This window comes from Danio aesculapii, chromosome 15, assembly GCF_903798145.1.
Source record: "Danio aesculapii chromosome 15, fDanAes4.1, whole genome shotgun sequence".
NCBI classification, from domain to species: domain Eukaryota; kingdom Metazoa; phylum Chordata; class Actinopteri; order Cypriniformes; family Danionidae; genus Danio; species Danio aesculapii.
Genome location: NC_079449.1, coordinates 31,426,392 through 31,446,472, shown reverse-complemented (window position 1 = coordinate 31,446,472; position 20,081 = coordinate 31,426,392). Strand labels below are relative to the sequence as shown.

General features: G+C 37.4%; 1 protein-coding gene across 1 annotated transcript; it reads left to right on the top strand.

Moving 5' to 3' along the window:
* Nucleotides 1-76: 76 nt before the first annotated feature.
* On the top strand, nucleotides 77-19,767 carry ypel2b (yippee-like 2b). The gene is made up of 5 exons (XM_056473756.1): nucleotides 77-231; nucleotides 10,075-10,304; nucleotides 10,520-10,563; nucleotides 12,141-12,249; nucleotides 16,097-19,767. The coding sequence occupies exons 2-5, from the start codon at nucleotides 10,188-10,190 to the stop codon at nucleotides 16,184-16,186; spliced, it is 360 nt and encodes a 119-aa protein (XP_056329731.1). The 5' UTR covers nucleotides 77-231; nucleotides 10,075-10,187; the 3' UTR covers nucleotides 16,187-19,767.
* Nucleotides 19,768-20,081: the final 314 nt, after the last annotated feature.

Genomic DNA, 20,081 nt, shown 5'->3' with positions numbered 1-20,081 from the left:
GATTGGCGGAAACGGTTGTCATTTACCCTGTAGGTGATGTACAGTGCGCTCGTGGCCAGACAAAACTTGGTTTACATTCACCACGTCCACACACACACTGACCGCGAGCGAGGCGGGAGAGGGATTTTGTCGTGACAAGAATGCAGAAGCAAAGTTTGCCGTGAATCCTGATTTACTTTAACAGAGGAGCGCGTGACACCATCTCACAGGCTCATTTTCTTCTTTTCAAAGGTAAACGCGAGGGATTTTACCCACTTGTCAAATGTGAAAGTTTGTTATCGTAATCTTCATGTGACAGTGAGCTGTATAGGAGCTTCAGGTCATGATGACAGTGTTGTGTTTATTATAGCAGTGTGGAAGAGGCTGGATAATGGTGTGCTGCGGGTCCGCAGTGATGCTGCTGATGCTTGTTTATCAAACACCTCCACTATCACATCCACCAGCAGCAGCAGCAGCAGCAGCACCAGCATCACTGCAGCATCAGCACTGGCACATGTATCATCTCTGGCTGCGAGATGTAAATAAAGACATATCCGGGTAAATAGAAGCACTCTATACAGTGTGCGTCACGTCTCAGTTCTCCAAGAGATAAACACTGCAGTGTTTATAGACACACTGGTTCTTCAGTATATCACATACAGGCTACATAATAAGCTTAAAGAGTAATATGTTAAATAATATTACTGCATTAGAAGTAAAAACTACCCAATGTGTAGAATGCTTGATTGAATGTTATCTAATGTTTAAATTATTGAACATTTAAGAGTGCTGATTGTTTATTTAACACTGTTTTCCTCGAAATATTAGCCTAGTACAGGTTTTGCAATAAGGTTTTTAATACAATTGTTCTGTGGTAAACAACTTGCTGAAAAAAATTGTTTGACTGCACACTAGGGTTGCACAATGTATCGTTTCAGCATTGATATCTCAATGTGATCATTCACAATAGTCACATCGCAGGATGTGCAATGTTGAGTTTGTACCACAATTTATCATTAGCATGAGGTTTTGATGCCTGTGATTGTATCAGAAGATTCAGGTATAAGAAATGGTACCATTTGTAACCTTAACTCTGGATTAATTTTATTGAATTATTTTTATTTTTGCATTCAGTTACTGTACTTGAATACTGTTAGACTCGGGAAATGATAAAACACTATTTCAATTCTATCTTTTTCTTGATTGTATTTATAGATTGTTGTGCGTGAAAATACAACACATGCAGAAATGCACTGCAAGTAGCACAGACCACAACGAAAACATGTCGGGGGACAGGACACAAAAAAGTTTATAGATTGTTTATTAGATTTTTTTTGGAGATGCAAATAGTCTCAATCAAAACATTATTCTCTAAAGATGTAATGTGAAACATTAAATCTTTGACTAACAAATTCTCTTTAAAATATCTCATTTCAATTTTTTTGACAGTTATTGCGATTTAATTTGCGATTTAATTTTGTAGTCAAGTTTCAGCTCAATATTCTGTATTGTAGCTTCTTACTACTAAAATGCGGTGAGTGTTAGTTAAAAAAGAAACAGAAAAGATATTAACTTACTCCAACATTTATTTAAATTTGTTTTTAAATATTCAGAAATTAAACTATTTTTTTCTCTAGAGCAAACAGTAAGCACACATAAAATTACCTTACCTTTCTGTAAACAAGTTCAATTCAAATCAGGGAGATGGTGTAGCTTATTATACAAACAAAAAATAATAACTATAAAAATACGAAAGTGTGCTAACTCAATTGGCTAGTAAGACTATAACACAGAGAGTAGTCGCGGATTTGCTCTGGGTGGGGGAAAATAAATAATACATATATATTCCATATTGCAGCTTCTAGCAATGTTTCAAATCGTGATTGCGATTCGATTACGATCAATCACACAGCCCTAGACTAAACACATGCATCAAATACTTACAACACATGCAAATAAATGCACTGCAAGTAGCACAGACAGCAACGAAAATGTGTCGGGGGACCACAAAAGTTTTATAGATTGTTTATTAGATTTTATGGAGATGCACTCCCACTGCAGAATCATCCCAATTGATCTAACAATATAAATTCTTTCCGAATAGAGATATTATGACATATGGTGAAATTGTATTCATATCGCAATATATATTGCAAAATCGCAAATTAGTTTTTTTTATATCGTGCAGCCCTACTACACAAACACTGCAAATATACTTATGTTGTTACATAAGCTATTAGAAATATACAAGCTTCAAAATTGGTGTAATTCCCATTGTTCAATGTCAACAAGTTATGCTTTCCACAGACCGTAATGCATTCATGCATTTAGAAACCCCATTATAAAAAAACTATAGGAAAATCTCAAGAGAACCAGAGGCAAATTAATCTTCTGGGTTTATTACAAAACTGCAGAATATTCATAATTCATACTTTGCAGCTGTTGTTGACTATTTGGCTGTAAAGGATGAGTATTATACTGGTTGTGTTGTAAAACCAAATAAACTAGATACCATCAGTGAGTTTTAGTTGATATATTTTGTGATGTGTTGTTCACATTTTCACATTATACTGCTATTTTTATACTGTCTTGGGCTGAAAAATGAATTTGTAAATGTTTACGTGTCTGTTGTCATGGGTCAACATTGAAAGCATGCTTGATCAGGGAAACAGTGGCAGTAGTGCAGTGTGTGGCTGAAATCCAGCCTCACATATACAGTACTGTCCGTACATCAGTACAGCACAGCACTCGAACACAGAGTTATTGCATAAAACAATAATAAGAATTGATTGCTGTTTTATATTCAACAAGCTCTCTCTCTCTCTCTCTCGCTCTTATGCGATCGAATTTGGGCAGCTTGAATGCTGACAAGTAATTTCTGAAACGCTGTCAAATCCAATCCGGTCTTCGGAGATTACATTTTTTCAATAGTGTTTCCTGCAGGTCTTAAGCTATGGTATTATACACCGTGACACTTGGTGCATGATCAACTGCATTTATGAATGCAAATACAAGCCATCACAAATGAATAATCATGTCAAGCAGAACATTTTAATTTTCATGACCCACTCAGGATATTACAGGGGGCTGTTTAATAATTTGCTATGACGTAACACAGTGTTACACCATTTGACAAAATTTCATCCTTAAAAAGTATCGTCTGCAGGCTTTTGGAGGGGGAAAATCACGTCAGAAATGCAGATTATGAATCCTGTCTCATAGTATTTACGGTAAATGCAGCACCAGAAAGACTTGAATAAGACGCTAGAGGCTGGACAGCTAGTGAAGGATGGGATGCAACACAAGGACACACGTTTCCCCCTCTTTTCTGCTGCTGCTGTTATCCTCATCAGCAGTGGTTACATAAGGAAGGTCCTTGCCTTCCACAGGCCTTGAAGAGATGAAAGTTACGGCCCCTCTGTCACAACAAATGAATCAGAGCACTTAGCGGGAGACATAACTAAATGAAAGGTACTGTGCACCAAAATTCATCGTCATTGTACACTTACAGTAGTGGAATATACATATATATTTAATGTTGACATTTTGATTTAATACTGACGCATATTCTTAAAAATTGTTTCATTTGAGCATGCCTATTAAAGAATGTCTGCTAATCGAATACAATAGGAAACCAATGAAATATTCATAACTGGCTTTATTGTAGCCTTTATTTCCTGTGAGCTCACTGTTATGAATTTTTCTTCTCATAGTAAATAAAACTCATATTCTGTAATAACCAAATATAACCAAAATCATACTAGATGAATTATGCTGAATTGTAATAGTTATTAGATATGGACAAGTGTCGTTTGAAACTAAGATGTGCAGTATGAATGTAATTTTATTATTGTTTTTATATAATGTAACTTATTTTATCTTTCTTTAGTATGGAGAGCTTTGCTGTGACGTGTGAATTTCCCTTAGGGATTAATAAAGTCTAATAACAACAATAAACAGCTTTTTTTTTTGTTTTTTGCAAAGAACTTTGTCAGTAAATACCTTAACTAAGTTTACAGTTTTATTCCTCCAATATAACTTGTAAAGTTGTAAGCAGGACATTGTAAAATATTGTAACTTTGTATAAAAAATTGACATTGTAACTTTTTTAAAGGAACTTGTATCACACAGAGAGTGTAGCTTTAAAATACTAGAAATATTGCACATAATGCACTGAAACTAGCTTTATAATGATGTTTTTCACATTTTTGGAGCATGACAGACCTCTTATATAAACAGGTCTAGAAGCATATGAGGTTGAATGAATTCAAATAGCTGCTAATGGTAACACTTTACTTGTAGGGGTGACACAACTGAGCAAATGACAATTAATTACAGTTGTCATAAGCATGCATAAAATCTCCTTTGTCTTTGTCATGGCATGTGTGACAGTCTTCTGAACACCCCTTCAAGTAAAGTGTTACCATGTGTCAAGTTGTCATGACATAGACATCTCAAACAATGTCACCGCCACATTTAAAATGACATCTGAGCGAATGACAATTAATTACAGCTGTCATAAGCATGCATAAAATCTGATTCATATTTATGCTGTGTCCTGTCATGACTATAAAGGATATATAACTATAAAGGATTTAGGATTTAGGTCTTGATTCTGACACAAACCCACGGTGTTTGGCATATTTTTTTTGCAAATGCTTCTGCTCTATATATTGATTTTCATTGTATTCTTTTGTGTTGATGTATAATAATAATAATAATAATAATAATAATAATAATAATAATAATAATAATAATAATTCCTTACTTTCATGTAGCACTTTTCTGGACACTCAAAGCGCTTTACACATTTTTGGGGGGAATCTCCTCATCCACCTGAGTGATATGAGGGCAGCCATATTGCGCCAGACCACACACCAGCTGATTGGTGTAGAGGAGACAGAGTGATGAAGCCAATTATGATATGGGGATGGACAGAGGCCAGTGGGCAAATTTCCCCAGGATGCAGGGGCTTAAACCCTACCCTAAACCCTAAACCCTTTTTCTGAAGGACATCCTGGAATTTTTAACGACCACAGGGAGTTGAGCGCTCGTTTTAACGTCTCATCCGAAAGACCTGAGCAGTATAGCATCCCCTTTTACTATACCGGGGTGTTAGGTCCTACACAGACCGAAGGTTGAGCGCCTCCTGCTGGCCTCACTACCACCACTTCAGGCAGCAACCTAGCTTTCCCATGTGGTCTCCCATCCAGGTACTGAGCGGGCACAATCATGTTAGAGTTGCAAAGAGCTAGCTGCTGCCGTTTAAATATAGATTGTGCAAGCTTTTTTTGCAATATTACATAGAAAAGTGAGGGAGAAGCCTGCCTATTTTCTCAAAGAAATCTGAAATGCATATATGAGACCAAGTGTTAATAGTAACATGTCTCCTTGTTATGCGAGTGACCAAAATGCTTAACCCTTTATAGAGGGTTGAAAAACACTGGAGTCTTAGAGGAGGTTATTACCAGACTTTTGAACCATTATGACTAATAAAAATTAAAAATATGGCAAATCATTGTAAACGAAGTTACCATATATGGTTCCTCATACAATAAAGGATTAACACCAAAAGTACCTGTGACCATAGCGACTGTGTTTTATTAACTTGTCTGACTAACTGGTACCTTGCATTTATGGCCATTAATATTGGCTGTTTTGCATGCTGGTCATGGGATGTTTATTGCTAGATTTCTGAACTCTCGAATGGAAAATGTGGTGGTTTGCTAGCTAACCAGCTATACATCAGCTCAGCTTTGCTTGAGAACAACATTACAATTCTAGTCCACCAGCATTATACCAGCTCTAACTTCATTCATTCATTTATTTTATTTTCGGCTTAGTCCTTTTATTAATCTGGGTTCGCCACAGCGGAATGAACCGCCAACTTATCCAGCATATGTTTTATGCAGCGAATGCCTTTCCAGCTGCAACCCATCAATGGGAAAGATCCATACACACTCATTCACACACATACACTACAGACAATTTAGCTAACCCAATTCAGCTATAGCGCATGTCTTTGGACTGCGGGGGAAACCGGAGCTCCCAGAGAAAACCCACGCGAACACAGAGAACATGCAAACTCCACAAAGAAATGACACAGCTAGGGCTCGAACCAGTGACCTTCTTGCTGTGAGGCGATGGTGCTACCCACTGTGCCACCGTGCAGCCCAGCCCAACTTTCAATGCATAAACCATCTTGGACTAACATGGAATTGAAGCTTTTTTACATTGGATTATTGGTCTTACTGTATCATTTGGATTCAGATTTTATTGCTAGTATGTTTTATAAATAATTATAGTTAATCATATTTAATCTCTATTCATTTGTTTTGTTTTCTCAAATTAAAAAAACACTAATTGTGTGTTCTCCTATGTGTTTTATGTAATTAAAATCTCTGGGTGACATTCATTTAACCCTGGTTTTTATGTTCTTTAGTTGCTTTTGTACTACGGTGAGCTTTACAGACAACAAAAACCACTCAGAACAGCTTCAAAAATCTGATTGAATATTTTGGCCTCTATAGCCTTGATTTAAGCTCCTAAACTCAAGATAAAAATACTTGAAAGCATCTTATAAAGTGTTGCTTTCCATTTGGTGTCCAGTGTTAGGATCTGTGGCACAGTTTACGTGTTAGGTCAGTGATCGGTATTTGAACTGGTTGTGCCTGAAGCTTCATCAGCGTTCACGGATCAGAGCTCAGCCGATGCGTTTTTGTCTGCATGATGAAACCATACAGAGACTCTCTCCCTTTGCTTTTATTGATCCATCTGTTATGGCAATACAAAACCCGGATTCAATTTGCTGCTGCACAAATAAGGAAAAAATACAAATCCAAAAATATTAATAATTGGGTTTGATCGTTTTTGTTTTTTCTCCCCTCAGTGGAAAATCTCAAAGGATAGTTTACATCTCTCTGAAAAAAAAAGCATTTAGTTTTCACTCTTACTGTAATTCATTGTTGTTTCTATGTGAAATGTTTCAGTTTAAATATGACAGAACTGGTATTAACTTTTTGAACGAATAAAAGCCACTTAGCTTGTGCAAGAGAATGAGAAATCCATTATCTCATCCATTATGCAGTTATCATAGCAGTGTCACAAAGTGTATCGTTCGGTTGACAGTAAACTGTAAGAAAACACCAGCATCATGTCCTGAGAAAACTTGCAGAGTCCTTAAAATACCCACACGTGGGTCAGGGTGTGGAACCGGGGCTAGAGCGGGTCACCAGAATGCTGGAGAGTTTATTTGTAGATGTGGCCAGTCGACGGTTGTGTGTTTGTGTGGGAAAACGCGTCGATCTATCAGTAGACTCTTTATTCCCCGGTCCCACGCTTTGACTGGGAAACAATGGACAGAACATAAGAGCCGCTTTCTGCTCTGGACTCTTTATAAGACGTGCTCACCCCTGCCTCAACAAAGCCTTCTGACTGAAGGAGCAATGTACCAACAATAAAGCGTCAGACTGGTGCATACAAACACACTTGCAGACCCATGCACAGTCTAAAAGGTGAAGTGTGCCATTTCTAGATTTATATTAAAGCATTTTATAGTATTTAGATATGTGCCTACAAGGTTTAGTGAAGGATTTCTAGTTCTTTTTTTTCTGATTTCCCATTAACAATTCTTATTGAAAATACAATTGAGATCCTAGACTTCAAAAGGGTTAGATAGAGATCACATGAGAGCTGAATAAATAAGCTTTCCATTGATAATTCCATGTATTGTTAGGAAATGACAATTTTAGGGTGGCGCAGTGGGTAGCAATATCACCTCACAGCAAGAAGGTCGCTGGTTCGAGCCTCGATCAGTTGGCATTTCTGTGTGGAGTTTGCATGTTCTCCCGTGTTCACGTGGGTTTCCTCTGGGTGCTACGGTTTCCCCCATGAGTCCAAAGACATGCGCTATAGGTGAATTGGGTAAGTGAAATTGTCCTGTGTATGTGTGTGAATGACTGTGTATGGACGTTTCCCAGTGGTGCATTGCAGCTGGAAGGGCATCCGTTGTGTAAAACTTATGCTGGATAAGTTGGCAGTTCATTCTGCTGTGGCGACCCCTGATTATTAAAGGGACTAAGAAAATGAATAAAAAAAACAATATTGGTTATCTGAGGGTTCAAATAAATCTAAATACTGAGAAAATTGTCTTTAAATCTGTCTAAATAAAGTGCTTATTAACGCATGTTACTAACCAAACATTTAATAAATGTATTTATTTTGATATATTTATTTGAGAGATACAGTTGAAGTCAGAATTATTAGCCCCTCTTTGAATTTTATTTTCTTTTTTAAATATTTCCCAAATGATGTTTAACTGAGCAAGGAAATTTTCACAGTATGTCTGATAATATTTTTTCTTCTGGAGAAAGTCTTATTTGTTTTATTTTGGCTAGAATAAAAGCAGTTTTTAGTTTTCAAAAACCATTTTAATTACCTTTAAGCTATATATATATATATTTCGATAGTCTACAGAACAAACCATCAATATACAGTAACTTGCCTAATTACCCTAACTTGCCTAGTTAACCTAGTAAAGCCTTTAAATGTCACTTTAAGCTGAATACTTTCTTGAAAAATATCTAGTCAAATATTATTTACTGTCATCATGGCAAAGATAAAAGAAATCAGTTATTAAAACTATTATGTTTAGAAATGTGTTGAAAAAAATCTTCTCTCCGTTAAACAAAAATTGCGGGAAATTCAGACTTCAACTGTATATTGTATAATGTATAAATTTGACTTTTGGGAAATGTACAAAATATCTTCATGGAACATTATATTTTTATCTATAGTCTAATTATTTTTGTCTTAAGAAAAATAGGTAAATTTAACTCACAAAATGTATTGTACTGTATTTTGTTGCTTAATAATTAGATTATTGTAATAATGAATACACTGAAAACAGTTCTTGCAAAATATGTTTACACATATTTTTTCAATAACTGTCCACAGTTATTCTTTTTTATGCAATAAAAGTAAAATGCAAAAATAGTTGTTGTTTTTTTTTTTATTTCCAAAGCTAAACAAGCAAAACCTGTAGTAATTAGAAATGCACCAATGTATCCACTGCCAATATTATCTACTAATTAAAAAAATTAAACTATAGAATGAAAAGGCTGATATATTACAAACTCCCTATTTCATTAATAAACTACATTTTGACAATTTGATAAAGCTGAGTATTCCTTCATACATGCATTTCTGAACTTTGCTAATTTAAAACTTAATCAAAACAGTCATCTATTTTAATTACAATAGTTGAAATAAATAGGCAAATATCAGGGAGTGGAATTTACCAGTAGAGTGCAACAGCCAAGTAAAACCTAATTAACAATAAATATATCATCTTTAAAGACTGTATGTCACTTGTTGTGAGATCAAGTTGTGAGATCATTGTTGTGAGGTGGTTAAGCGATTAATTAATTGAAGTTTTTGATCATTTGCAATAAATTCTGTAATTCTTTATTTAGTTTGATTTAGTTAAAAAAACAAGCATGTTTAATAGCAAAAAAAAAAAAAATGTGCAGAAAAACTATAGTACCCATGACCCTGTACAGAAAAATCCACCAATCAGAGAGCAGCAACATGGAACGCCAAATGATATGTCTGACTCTACTCATTCCCATGATATAGGTGTTTGTGTGTGTAAACATTTAGATATTTTCTCCATGAAGTTTAGATCATCAATTGATCATATTGCTTCATGGAATTGTAGTTCTTTCACTCAGTCTTTTACCTTATAACACTTTCATTTGATACTTCTTGTAATTATTGAAAACTATATTGGACTGGAAGCATAACTTGTATACTTCTCTATAGCTCTCATGTAACTTTCTGTTTTGGACTCCACTAAAAATGAACAGTTCATTAGAGTCACTTGGTAAGTAATAATTTGAACTACATTAATAATTACTTTATTAATAAGTCTTTCTTATAAGATTAATTAATTTACAAACTATATGATTCACATTGTAGATTCAGTGGTGTTGTAGATTTCCTCCAAACTCAAGGCACTGTTTGATTCAGATGTCTCTCAAATAAACAATACAATGCAATCCCCACAGTTTTGTGTGTGTGTGTGTTTGCTCACAGGTGTATACCTCCCACCCCGCCCCACCACGGCCCTCACCTGTGTGTTGCGGTGCTTCCCTTGTGAGCCGACCTGGGCCGGCAGCCCCTTCTTGCACCGCCCGCCGACCCGGCCCATGGTCACCATGACGCGCTCCAAAACCTTTCAGGCGTACCTGCCCAACTGCCACCGCACCTACAGCTGCATCCACTGCAGAGCACACCTGGCTAACCACGACGAGCTCATCTCCAAGGTGAGAGATAACCACTTGACGACAAGAGAACAGCGAGATAAAAAAAAAACATGTTTGTTTGGAGTATCACAGACGGCAGTAACACGCTGTTTAATGCCATATCAGTTCTGCTCTGGATGGTCTTCAACACAGGATAGATCATGTAGTTTTAGTTTAACATGATGTAAGTGATTGAAGATCAATTCTCAAAAGAATGTGTCTCTTTTTTTCTACAGTCCTTTCAAGGAAGTCAGGGCAGAGCATATCTGTTCAACTCTGTGTAAGTTATTTCTGTGTTTTTACTTGGATAATTGATACATTTATGCAGCGGGTAAAATAAATGTTGAAAACTTCAGAATATTTTTCACAAAACAGTTTATAAAGGTGCTGTTGACTTGAAAGTTTGGTCAGATGACAGTAATAACTAAAGTAATCCATAAACACCGAAAAAATAACTAATTAGTTTAGAAATTAATTTATACTGTATGTAATAAAATGAAACACAGGGGAAAAGTATTGAGCACATGAAGAATGGAAGGTGTAAAAAGGCATGGAAAGCCCAGACAGCAGCTGAAATCTCTGTAGTTATTGTCAGTGGAAATGAATATTAGTGGCTTCAGACCCAACACTTGCATTGCCAGATGATAAAGCCAATGATCCCAAACCCTGTCAAGGAAACTCTCAATTGGTTTCAGAGAAAGAAAGTAAAGCTGCTAGATTGGCCCAGCCAATCACCTGACTTGAATGCAAAAGAAAATAAGTAAAGATCAGAGTTGATAGACAAGATATACAGCACCATGAATATTTTTAGACTCTGTTGAAGTCTGTGTGTGTCATGTCTTTGTATTTTATTTCCAGTAACCTGATTTCTAAACTAATAGTTTATTTGTGTGTATGGATTACTTTGGTTGTTATCGCCATATGGTGAAAATGTCAAGTCAACGGGACCTTTAAAAATATGTTTTCTGAGGAAAAATGGGGATGTGCTTTTTCACGTGCTCTATATATATCTCACACAAAGGTGTGGTATCAATCAATTTCCAATATTCATATTTTTCCATAAAAAACTGTACAAACATAGCACAGTGCGTTTCATTTCTAGGGATTCTTTAATAAATGGAAAGATAAAAAGAAGTAGTTATTTGAATTATAAATAGATATCTGATAGAGAGAGTGATATCTTAAAAGAGCTTTGGCAAATTTGTTATATTCTTTGCCGTGTCTGCCACTCCACCTCTGGAATACTTTTACCAGTCCAGAGCTAACAAACAATAGTTTTTTTACTGATATTTTTTGTCATTGTCAGAAATAACAGGCCCTGGGGTCTCGTTTATAAAAACCGTGCGTAGAAACCTTCCTAAAGTTCCCCACACACAATACATTTTTAATTTTTGATTAATGATTATGGCTCATATGATGCTTTAAATTAGTTTGAGGTTAAACATGTTTACTTAAAGCTGCACTCATTCCACTGTCAAGTTGTTGTTTTTTTATGGATCACAAATATTGTTTGGGAAGTGGCACACCCTTGTATTAACCCTATTTTGTGCATACGCCACTTTTATAAATTAGACCCCTTATTATTGTGTAAACATTCACAGATCGATGATTGTATGGCTAAAAAATAGCTACTAGCTGATATAGATTATTGTCTAATACTTTGGCCAATCTCTAATGAATACATGTTTTTAATATAACTTTTAATCTGTTTAATGCATCCCTGGTTAATACAAATATCAGGCACATCTAAATCTTATTGACCCCTGACCTTTGAATAGTGATGTAGTGGTCATGTTTACCTCACTTCCACCAACCTGCAGCTTCCTGTGCCTGACCGTGTGTCTCTGGTCTCCTCAGGGTGAATGTGGGATGTGGTCCCGCAGAGGAGAGGGTTTTGCTTACAGGGCTTCATGCGGTGGCCGATATCTACTGCGAAAACTGCAAAACCACACTGGGCTGGAAATATGTAAGAAAACAATCAATTAATGTGGAAAGTTAATGCATATTAATGTCAATGGACCTGAATGTTTTACTTTAACACTGTACAGTAGCAAAAACAGACTAGGTTGGAGAAAGAAAGATAGAAAAAACAAAAGATATGATCAGATATGTTTTGGTAAACTAGTTACAATACATCATTATAATTGGAGAATTGTTCACCGAAAAATGAAAACAGACTTATTTCTTCCATGGAGGACAAAAGAATAAAGTTTAAAGATTGTTTGAACCAGTGTTAATTTCGTTGACAAAAAATCTTTGTCATCATTTTTGTGATGAACAAGTTTCTACTGATGAAAACTAGACGAAAACTAAATAAAAATTAAGTGATGATGACGACAACTGTAATAAAAAACATACTGACATTTTCGTTGACTAATAAAAACGAAACGAGAATGTGATTGAGGCATGTTTTTTGGAAAATATCCAATCAGAATTAATCTTGGTATGTGATTCATGACAAACACACACACACACACATTTGAAAAAATTACTGTTCCACTAGTAGACGTCGGCATATTCAGTGGTTGCGTAACCTTCTGTATATTAATTCAATCCCCCCCCCCCTTTTCAATATTACTGTATCAATAAAAGAATGTAGTTCATACAGCTTTAAAACTACATGAGGGTGCAAATTTTCTTTTCTGGGTGAACAATTACTTTAATAATGCCCATCACCAAACAAATAGGCTTCTTGCAGCCTCATTTACCTGAAGAAACTGAATGTGTTTGCGTGTTTATATTGACCTTACAAATCACCAGAGTCATGGACACTTTGAGATAATAGCACATTGTTAATATGCTCGGCTTTGCGGGTTTAAGCTTGTTCATAAAGACTTGTCTAAGCAGGGCACATTCCTTGCATGACGTCCATTTTTAATCAGCAGCTGTGCTGCATGCCAATTGCTTTTTTTTTAGTGCTAGTGGATTTCCGGTCGCCCTTGACGGGGAGTTTTGACCGATGCAAAGACCAATAAGCACACAAACAAGTATACGTTCCCATAGTGGCCCGGTTATTTATACGCACGTCAGATATTTATGTCAGTGTGAATGCAGACATTTCGGAGCTTGACCCAGTGCCCTTCTCCAGAAATCTGATGAGTCCTCCCTGCTGCTTGCAACCGTCAGCTATAAAAAGCAAAGACAAACAGAATATTAAACGCTGTGGTGAAACAGCATTCGTTTTACCTTTTAATTTATTCAAAAATGACAAGTCAAGACTAATTTCAAAACACTTTTTCACTTTTTTAATATACAGTGAATTTTTTGGAATATAAGACATTAATATTGAATTAGATTTTGGTCACCAGCTTCTAAGGACAATGTTATTTTGACATCCATTAATGACAGGAAATGACGTTGATATTTTGTTGATTTTAGGTTGTGTTGGAAAATTACCAAAATCTAACATCGAACCAACATCTTAAACCAATGTCATATTGACATCAAATACTAACATTTATTCGTCAGGTATGGCAACTAAAATCCAATGTCTGATAGACGTCACAGGGGTAATGTCCACACAACGTCAAGCTGTACCATCATTAGACGTTGATATATTGTTGTTTTTAGGTTACGTTGGAAAGGAACCAAAATGCAACATCTGTCCGAAGTTGGACACTGACGTTGGCCTGACGTTGGGTTCTGACGTCAACCTGATTTTAATTTCCAAACAAACAAAAAAAACGTCAATCTGATGTCATGTTGATGTCCTGTCACAACATTGATTAAAGAACAAAGAAAGATTACAACGACTAAAAATTCTGAAGGTTACAGCTGTCAAACATTAGTAGGAAGTGTATAGGCCCAAACTTTGAATGACTTAAGCTCATATGCAGCCCATAGTTTATCAGCAATAATTTAACAGAGATTTTCAATATGGTGTAGATCAGGACTCTAGGTTGCCATTTCATTATTTCATGGTTTTCAGCATCAAAAACTGCTTTATCTTTATCCAATAACGTATGTACTCACTTTGCCATGTAGTTCCAGGGAAACTCCTGCTGCAGAAAACATCAAATCATGACCTTTCACCTCCACCTTTACTGACTTTCAAACACACTTTGGGTTCAGCCTTTCCCTAGTTAGATTATTATAATGTTTCCCAACAGACCCAAATAAAATAAACATGCTTTCATCACTAGCTATGTTTCCATCCACCTATTTTTATACACATTTTGGATATGCACATTAAAAAAACCAAATGGAAACGCCAAGATGTGCATACATTTTGAAAATGTGCATAAAAGATATGCGCATAACTGAGTATAAACTTTTTATTCAATAAGATGTGCATACACTACGATGGAAACACTTTTTCTGAACAAATTCCAGTATGCGCATTAAAAAAAGTCATGTGGTTTTGTTTATAAGAGCTCATGTGATGATAAAAATGTGTCTGAATGAACAAACCAGCAGGCCGAGCACATTGTAAAACATCTGAAATGTTGTTTTGGTCATTCTAAAACGCTGTAACCATTTCAGTATTAGTGTAGTTATATTAATAATTACCTCCAGAACTGTCAAGAGCGTCTGCGCTCTGCGTCTCATTGCTTTAAACTGCCACACGTGTTGATTGCGAGTCGGCATACGTCTTCTGAGGCGCAAGTTGTTCATTAAATGAAGAAAAGATTCACGCAGCTTCTCATATTGCTGCAAATTTCTGTTACTGTTGATATTTGGCGCCAGTTTATCAGGAAGTGATGATTTTGTTCTCTTTAACTCGTTGGATGGAAACGCGATATTCCAGTTTTGCGCATACATTTAATTCACATTTTTAGATGAAAACAGCTACTGAAGTGAACTTTAGTTAGTCTGGCGTTTTGATTAAAGGTGCCTGACAGGGTCATTTCTTTCGCCTTCATCCGTACAACCTGCTGTTGAAGTGTTTCAGTCACTTCAGAACAGTCCACTGTCTTGCAAAGTCAGTGAAAACTGTAAAGTTAGTGTGCCGGTTAAGCTGTGGTCACGCTGCACTTTTCGCCCTATTGACTTCCATTCATACGCAAGCTTGTGTACCAAGTTTCGCATGTCACTGTGTTCATCATGTTCACTCCTTTTCACCGAACCATCTGACAGAATTTTGCTTACTCAAACTCTAGTGTAACTGTGGCTAAAGTTAAAGCAGAAGTCTAACTATTGGCCCTTAGCAATATTTTCAGACAAACATCTTTCTCACGCTTACAATCACTGTCGTTGGTTGGTGATTGTTTCTTGCGCAGTGAGCAGTGAAAATAAACAATAGCATAGCGGCCCACCTAAATAATATTCGTATTTTCAAAATGGCAAAGAGGCAGTCAAGCATGTTTTCATTGTTTTTAAACCCCGAGTAAATCTAATAACGAGCCTGATCAAAAGAGATCTCGAAAGATGGAACTTCGTCCTCGGATCAGGATAGCAGGAGACAGAAGCAAAGCGATCTCAAGTCAGCCAGAAAACATGACAGAAGAGCTAAACGTGGGCTCTTCTTGAAGATTAGACAGAGTGAATCGTTTAATTATCTTTGTTTTACTTGGAAGTTTGTAGCTACGTGTTTGTTTTTATCCATGATTGACCCATAACGTTATATGGCACAAAATAATACAAGACCATTCAGACATTGGATGCTTTATTTGCGCTATCACCATTTAATGACGTCATGTTTCAGGAAAACTAAAACTGTGTGGTTGACGTCGGTCACGGTAACTTTTATTTCCCGGTTTTGTTCCGGAAATTATTCATTAACAAGTTAAGCTCTGACTTGATTACTATGATGAACAGTTTCTCCATCTCAGATTTCAAACTAACTTGGGTTCTTGTTTTCCTCCTGCCTCCAGGAACATGCCTTTGAGAGCAGCCAGAAGTACAAGGAGGGCAAGTTCATTATCGAGCTCGCCCACATGATCAAGGACAATGGCTGGGACTGAGCAAGCGTCCTGGAGAGAGCAAGCCGATGACGGATGGATGGTGAATGTGTGGGTGAATGACTGACTTTGGTTTGCCATTACCCTCTTAAACCCTCTTTTACCCTCCATCTCCTGCTGACATACACAAACACACACCCCCTTGCCTGACCAGAAACAGGAAAGCGGGAAGCCCTAGGGGGCTTTGTGTGTCTGGAGGAGAGTGTGAGCATGTGTGAGCATGTGTGTGTGTGTGTGTGTGTGTGTGTGTGTGTGTGTGTGTGTGTGTGTGTGTGTGTGTGTGTGTGTGTGTGTGTGTGTCCGCCCGGCACATGGGAGCACACTGAGATACATGAATGCATACACAAGGTGTACAGACATACGTGTGTAAAAACAACAGTATACCGCATGTCATGCTCATCTCAGCCCGACTGTTTATACTACAAGCGGCTCTATTCATATGCGTACATGACATAAGGCAGGGCTCAGAGGGCATGTGGTGCTTGGCAGGATCAGGGTCACGAGTTCTCCGAGCTGATGGGGCTTTCTCCAGTTTGTGTCAGTGAGAAACTACCAGGCTGACCTCTGCCAATTCAGCTGAGGTTAGCACCATCTGCGCCCGTGAGGAGGCCTGGCATGAAGAGATCTCTGAATGGAGCTCTGACAGACCAATAGTGATGGGTCGTTCTTGAACGATTCGTTCATTTTGTTTGACTCGAGAACGATGAGTCCTCTCAGGGAGTGATTCGTTCATTGTGCAGGTGGAGTAGAAGATTTGTTCCTTCTTCGAGTCTTCTATCGGGTTTGAGTCATTTGTTCATCACGTGAAAGAAAGAAGCCAATCTTATGCATTTAGAGCCGGAAAAGGATTTGATCCGTTCATCTCTCGAGTCCTTGGTTTGAGTCCTTCGTTCACCAAGTAAAAGACAGAAGCCAAACATATACATTTAGAGCCGGAAAAAGATTCGATCCGTTCATCTCTCGAGTCCTTGGTTTGAGTCCTTCGTTCACCAAGTGAAAGACAGAAGCCAAACATATGCATTTAGAGCCGGAAAAAGATTTAATACGTTAATTTCTTGAGTCCTCGAGTTTGAGTCGTTCATTCATCACATGAAAGACAGAAGCCAATCATATGCCATCAGAGCCAAAAAAAGGATTTGATCCGTTCATCTATCGAGTCCTCGGTTTGAGTCGTTCTTTTATCACGTGAAAGACAGAAGCCAATCTTGTGCATTTAGAGCCGAAAAAAGATTTGATCCGTTCATCTCTCGAGTCCTTGGTTTGAGTCGTTCGTTCACCAAGTGAAAGACAGAAGCCAAACATATGCATTTAGAGCCGGAAAAAGATTTAATCTGTTAATTTCTCGAGTCCTCGAGTTTGAGTCGTTCATTCATCAAATGAAAGACAGAAGCCAATAATATGCCATCAGATCCGTTCATCTATCGAGTCCTCGGTTTGAGTCGTTCTTTTATCACGTGAAAGACAGAAGCCAATCTTTTGCATTTAGAGCCGGAGAAACATTTGATCCGTTCATCTCTCTAGTCCTCAGTTTGAGTAGTTCGTTAATCACGTGAAAGACAGAAGCCAATCATATGCCGTCAGAGCCAAAAAAAAGATTTGATCCGTTCATCTATCGAGTCCTCGGGTTTGAGTCATCTCTCTTAACATTCTGTCATGTGATGAATGAAAAACCCAAAACCCAGAAACCCAGAAGACGCGAAAGGGGAACTAACTCCTTTCGGCTCAGACTGTGTGCTTTGGTTGAACTTATATGGGACTGTTAGTGTGACTTGAACGAACCACTCAAATTTGAAGACCTGTCAGAAGAGGTGAGCTGACATAATCATAGACTGAAGACCAGTTAAACAATAAATGATTATTTTAACTTTCTTATAGCATTCTAGTTATGACTTGTTTGTAGTTTAAGCAACGATTGGGCTAGTAGTCGATGAGTTTGGAAGCAACTCGTACCATTTTAATAATATTTTGGCAAATTGAATGAAAAGGCTTGAAAAAGTAGCATTCATCTCAATGAACGAGACTCAAAGGTCCGAGTCAGTAAAATGATCCGAACTTCCCATCACTACAGACCAACATGAGAAGCCTAGAGGAGTAGTTTACTCAAAAATGAAAATTGAGTCCATTTTTAAGTCTGGTGCTGTTATAGTAGGACAGTTTTTTTCACACTAGTCCATATAATGGTAATAATCCGCAACCAGTATTAAGGTTTTAAAAAGATGCAAATGTATTGCAGAATGGTCACATGTGATTTTATATATTCCAGGCCCATAATGCTTCAAATATATGCCATGTGTAGCATGAGGCTATTCTTTATTAATGCTACATCCTTTTTTAAAACACAATGCTGGTTGCTATTCAATGCCTTTTATATGGACATTTTTGTGGAGAAAATATAAAGGACATACAGCATTGTGACAATGCCAGAATGAGTAAATAATGAATGAATTTTGAATTCTGAGTGAACAATCCCTTAAAAGGGCTAGCTCACTCAAAAAGTGTCTGAAGGTGGTCACATTTATTGTTATGAGGCAAAATTTCACTGATGAAATCTGGGTATTTCAGTAGGAATCCTTGTGTTCAGACAGAAGAATTTGTTGAAGTTGGTTTCCTAAGTTGAACCAGTTGAAGTTGGATTTATAAATTTACTTACTGACAAACAGAAGGCAGAAGTTACATTCAGATTGTCAGTCCAAAACGGCTCCTGTGTTTGTCTGATTGGAATCTAATCTCACTGATTGGCTGTTAAAACTGTATATTGTAGTTGGTCAGATCCGTCAGATTTGTGTCTCTTTGCAGATGTTCATTTTACAGATGATCTACATTTGTTTCTATGGCAATTATAGCTTAAAACATGAAAACTGAGGGTTTTGAAAGACAGATGTCTTACAACACAAAAAAATGGAAAGTTAGTATGTATTGCTATAGTCCATGCCAATGTCTTTACTGTTCCTTAAATTCAAAGGGGTGTGTAGACCAGGTAATCTTTACTTTGAGTAAATGATGTTGTCCTGGTGGCCTCATTGGGTTACAACCTTTTACTTGGTCAATATGTAGCTGAGAATGAGAGTTACAACCTAGGTCCTAGGTCAGATTCTTGCCAGGCCAAAAATCTGAGATGAAAACTGCCTGCCTTGTTTGGGAGTTTTCAAGTATCTCAGGGTTTAGATGTGAGGATAGATTGTAGCATCTCAATACAGGGATCGGTTGGATCGGTGCAGCAGTACAACATCTGAAGTACCAGACTTTCATGGTGAAAGGGGAGCTGAGCCTGAGGGCAAAGCTCCCAACTTTCCAGCTGATTTGGGTTCCAGCCCACACCTAATGTCATGAGCTTTATTTGGGGCAGATAGTACGATTGCAGACACCACAGGAGCTCAGTGGTTAGCACTGTCATCTCACATCAAGAAAGTCACTGGTTCGAGTCCTGGCTGAGCCTCCTAGACACCAACAGGTGGAGGTGTTTTAACTGAAAGCTGAAAGAGTGTTTGAGCAGACCCTGCGAGACACGGTAAAAAGCTCAGACATCCTGAAAGAAATCAAAAGCCACTGCTCCTTCACGATGACAGGAACCAGTTGAAGTGATTCCAAGATCTGGATACGAAGTTTCCTAGATGTCTCCTGATAGATTTGTTGCAAACATGTCCAGTTTGGAAGACCCCAGAGTAGACCCAGGACTTGCTGGAGGGATTATATCTCTCAGCTGGTCTGGAAATAGCTTGGTCTCCCCAGTAGAAGCTGGGGGAAGTGTCCCCACGGTTTGGTTGGTCTTAAGTAGCCTCTTGCCCCTACAACCTGGGTCTGGATAGATGGAGAATGATTGAGTGAGGATGTTCAACAACAAATAAATGTAGCCTGACACTTACAATTAAAAAAAATTCCCACACATTTGCTAAATGGT

Coding starts and splice junctions, on each gene's coding strand:
- ypel2b (XM_056473756.1), top strand. CDS start 10,188: ATGGTCACCATGACGCGCTCCAAAACCTTTCAGGCGTACCTGCCCAAC. Junction 10,305..10,519: donor ACGACGAGCTCATCTCCAAG/GTGAGAGATAAC, acceptor TTTTTTCTACAG/TCCTTTCAAGGAAGTCAGGG. Junction 10,564..12,140: donor GCATATCTGTTCAACTCTGT/GTAAGTTATTTC, acceptor TGGTCTCCTCAG/GGTGAATGTGGGATGTGGTC.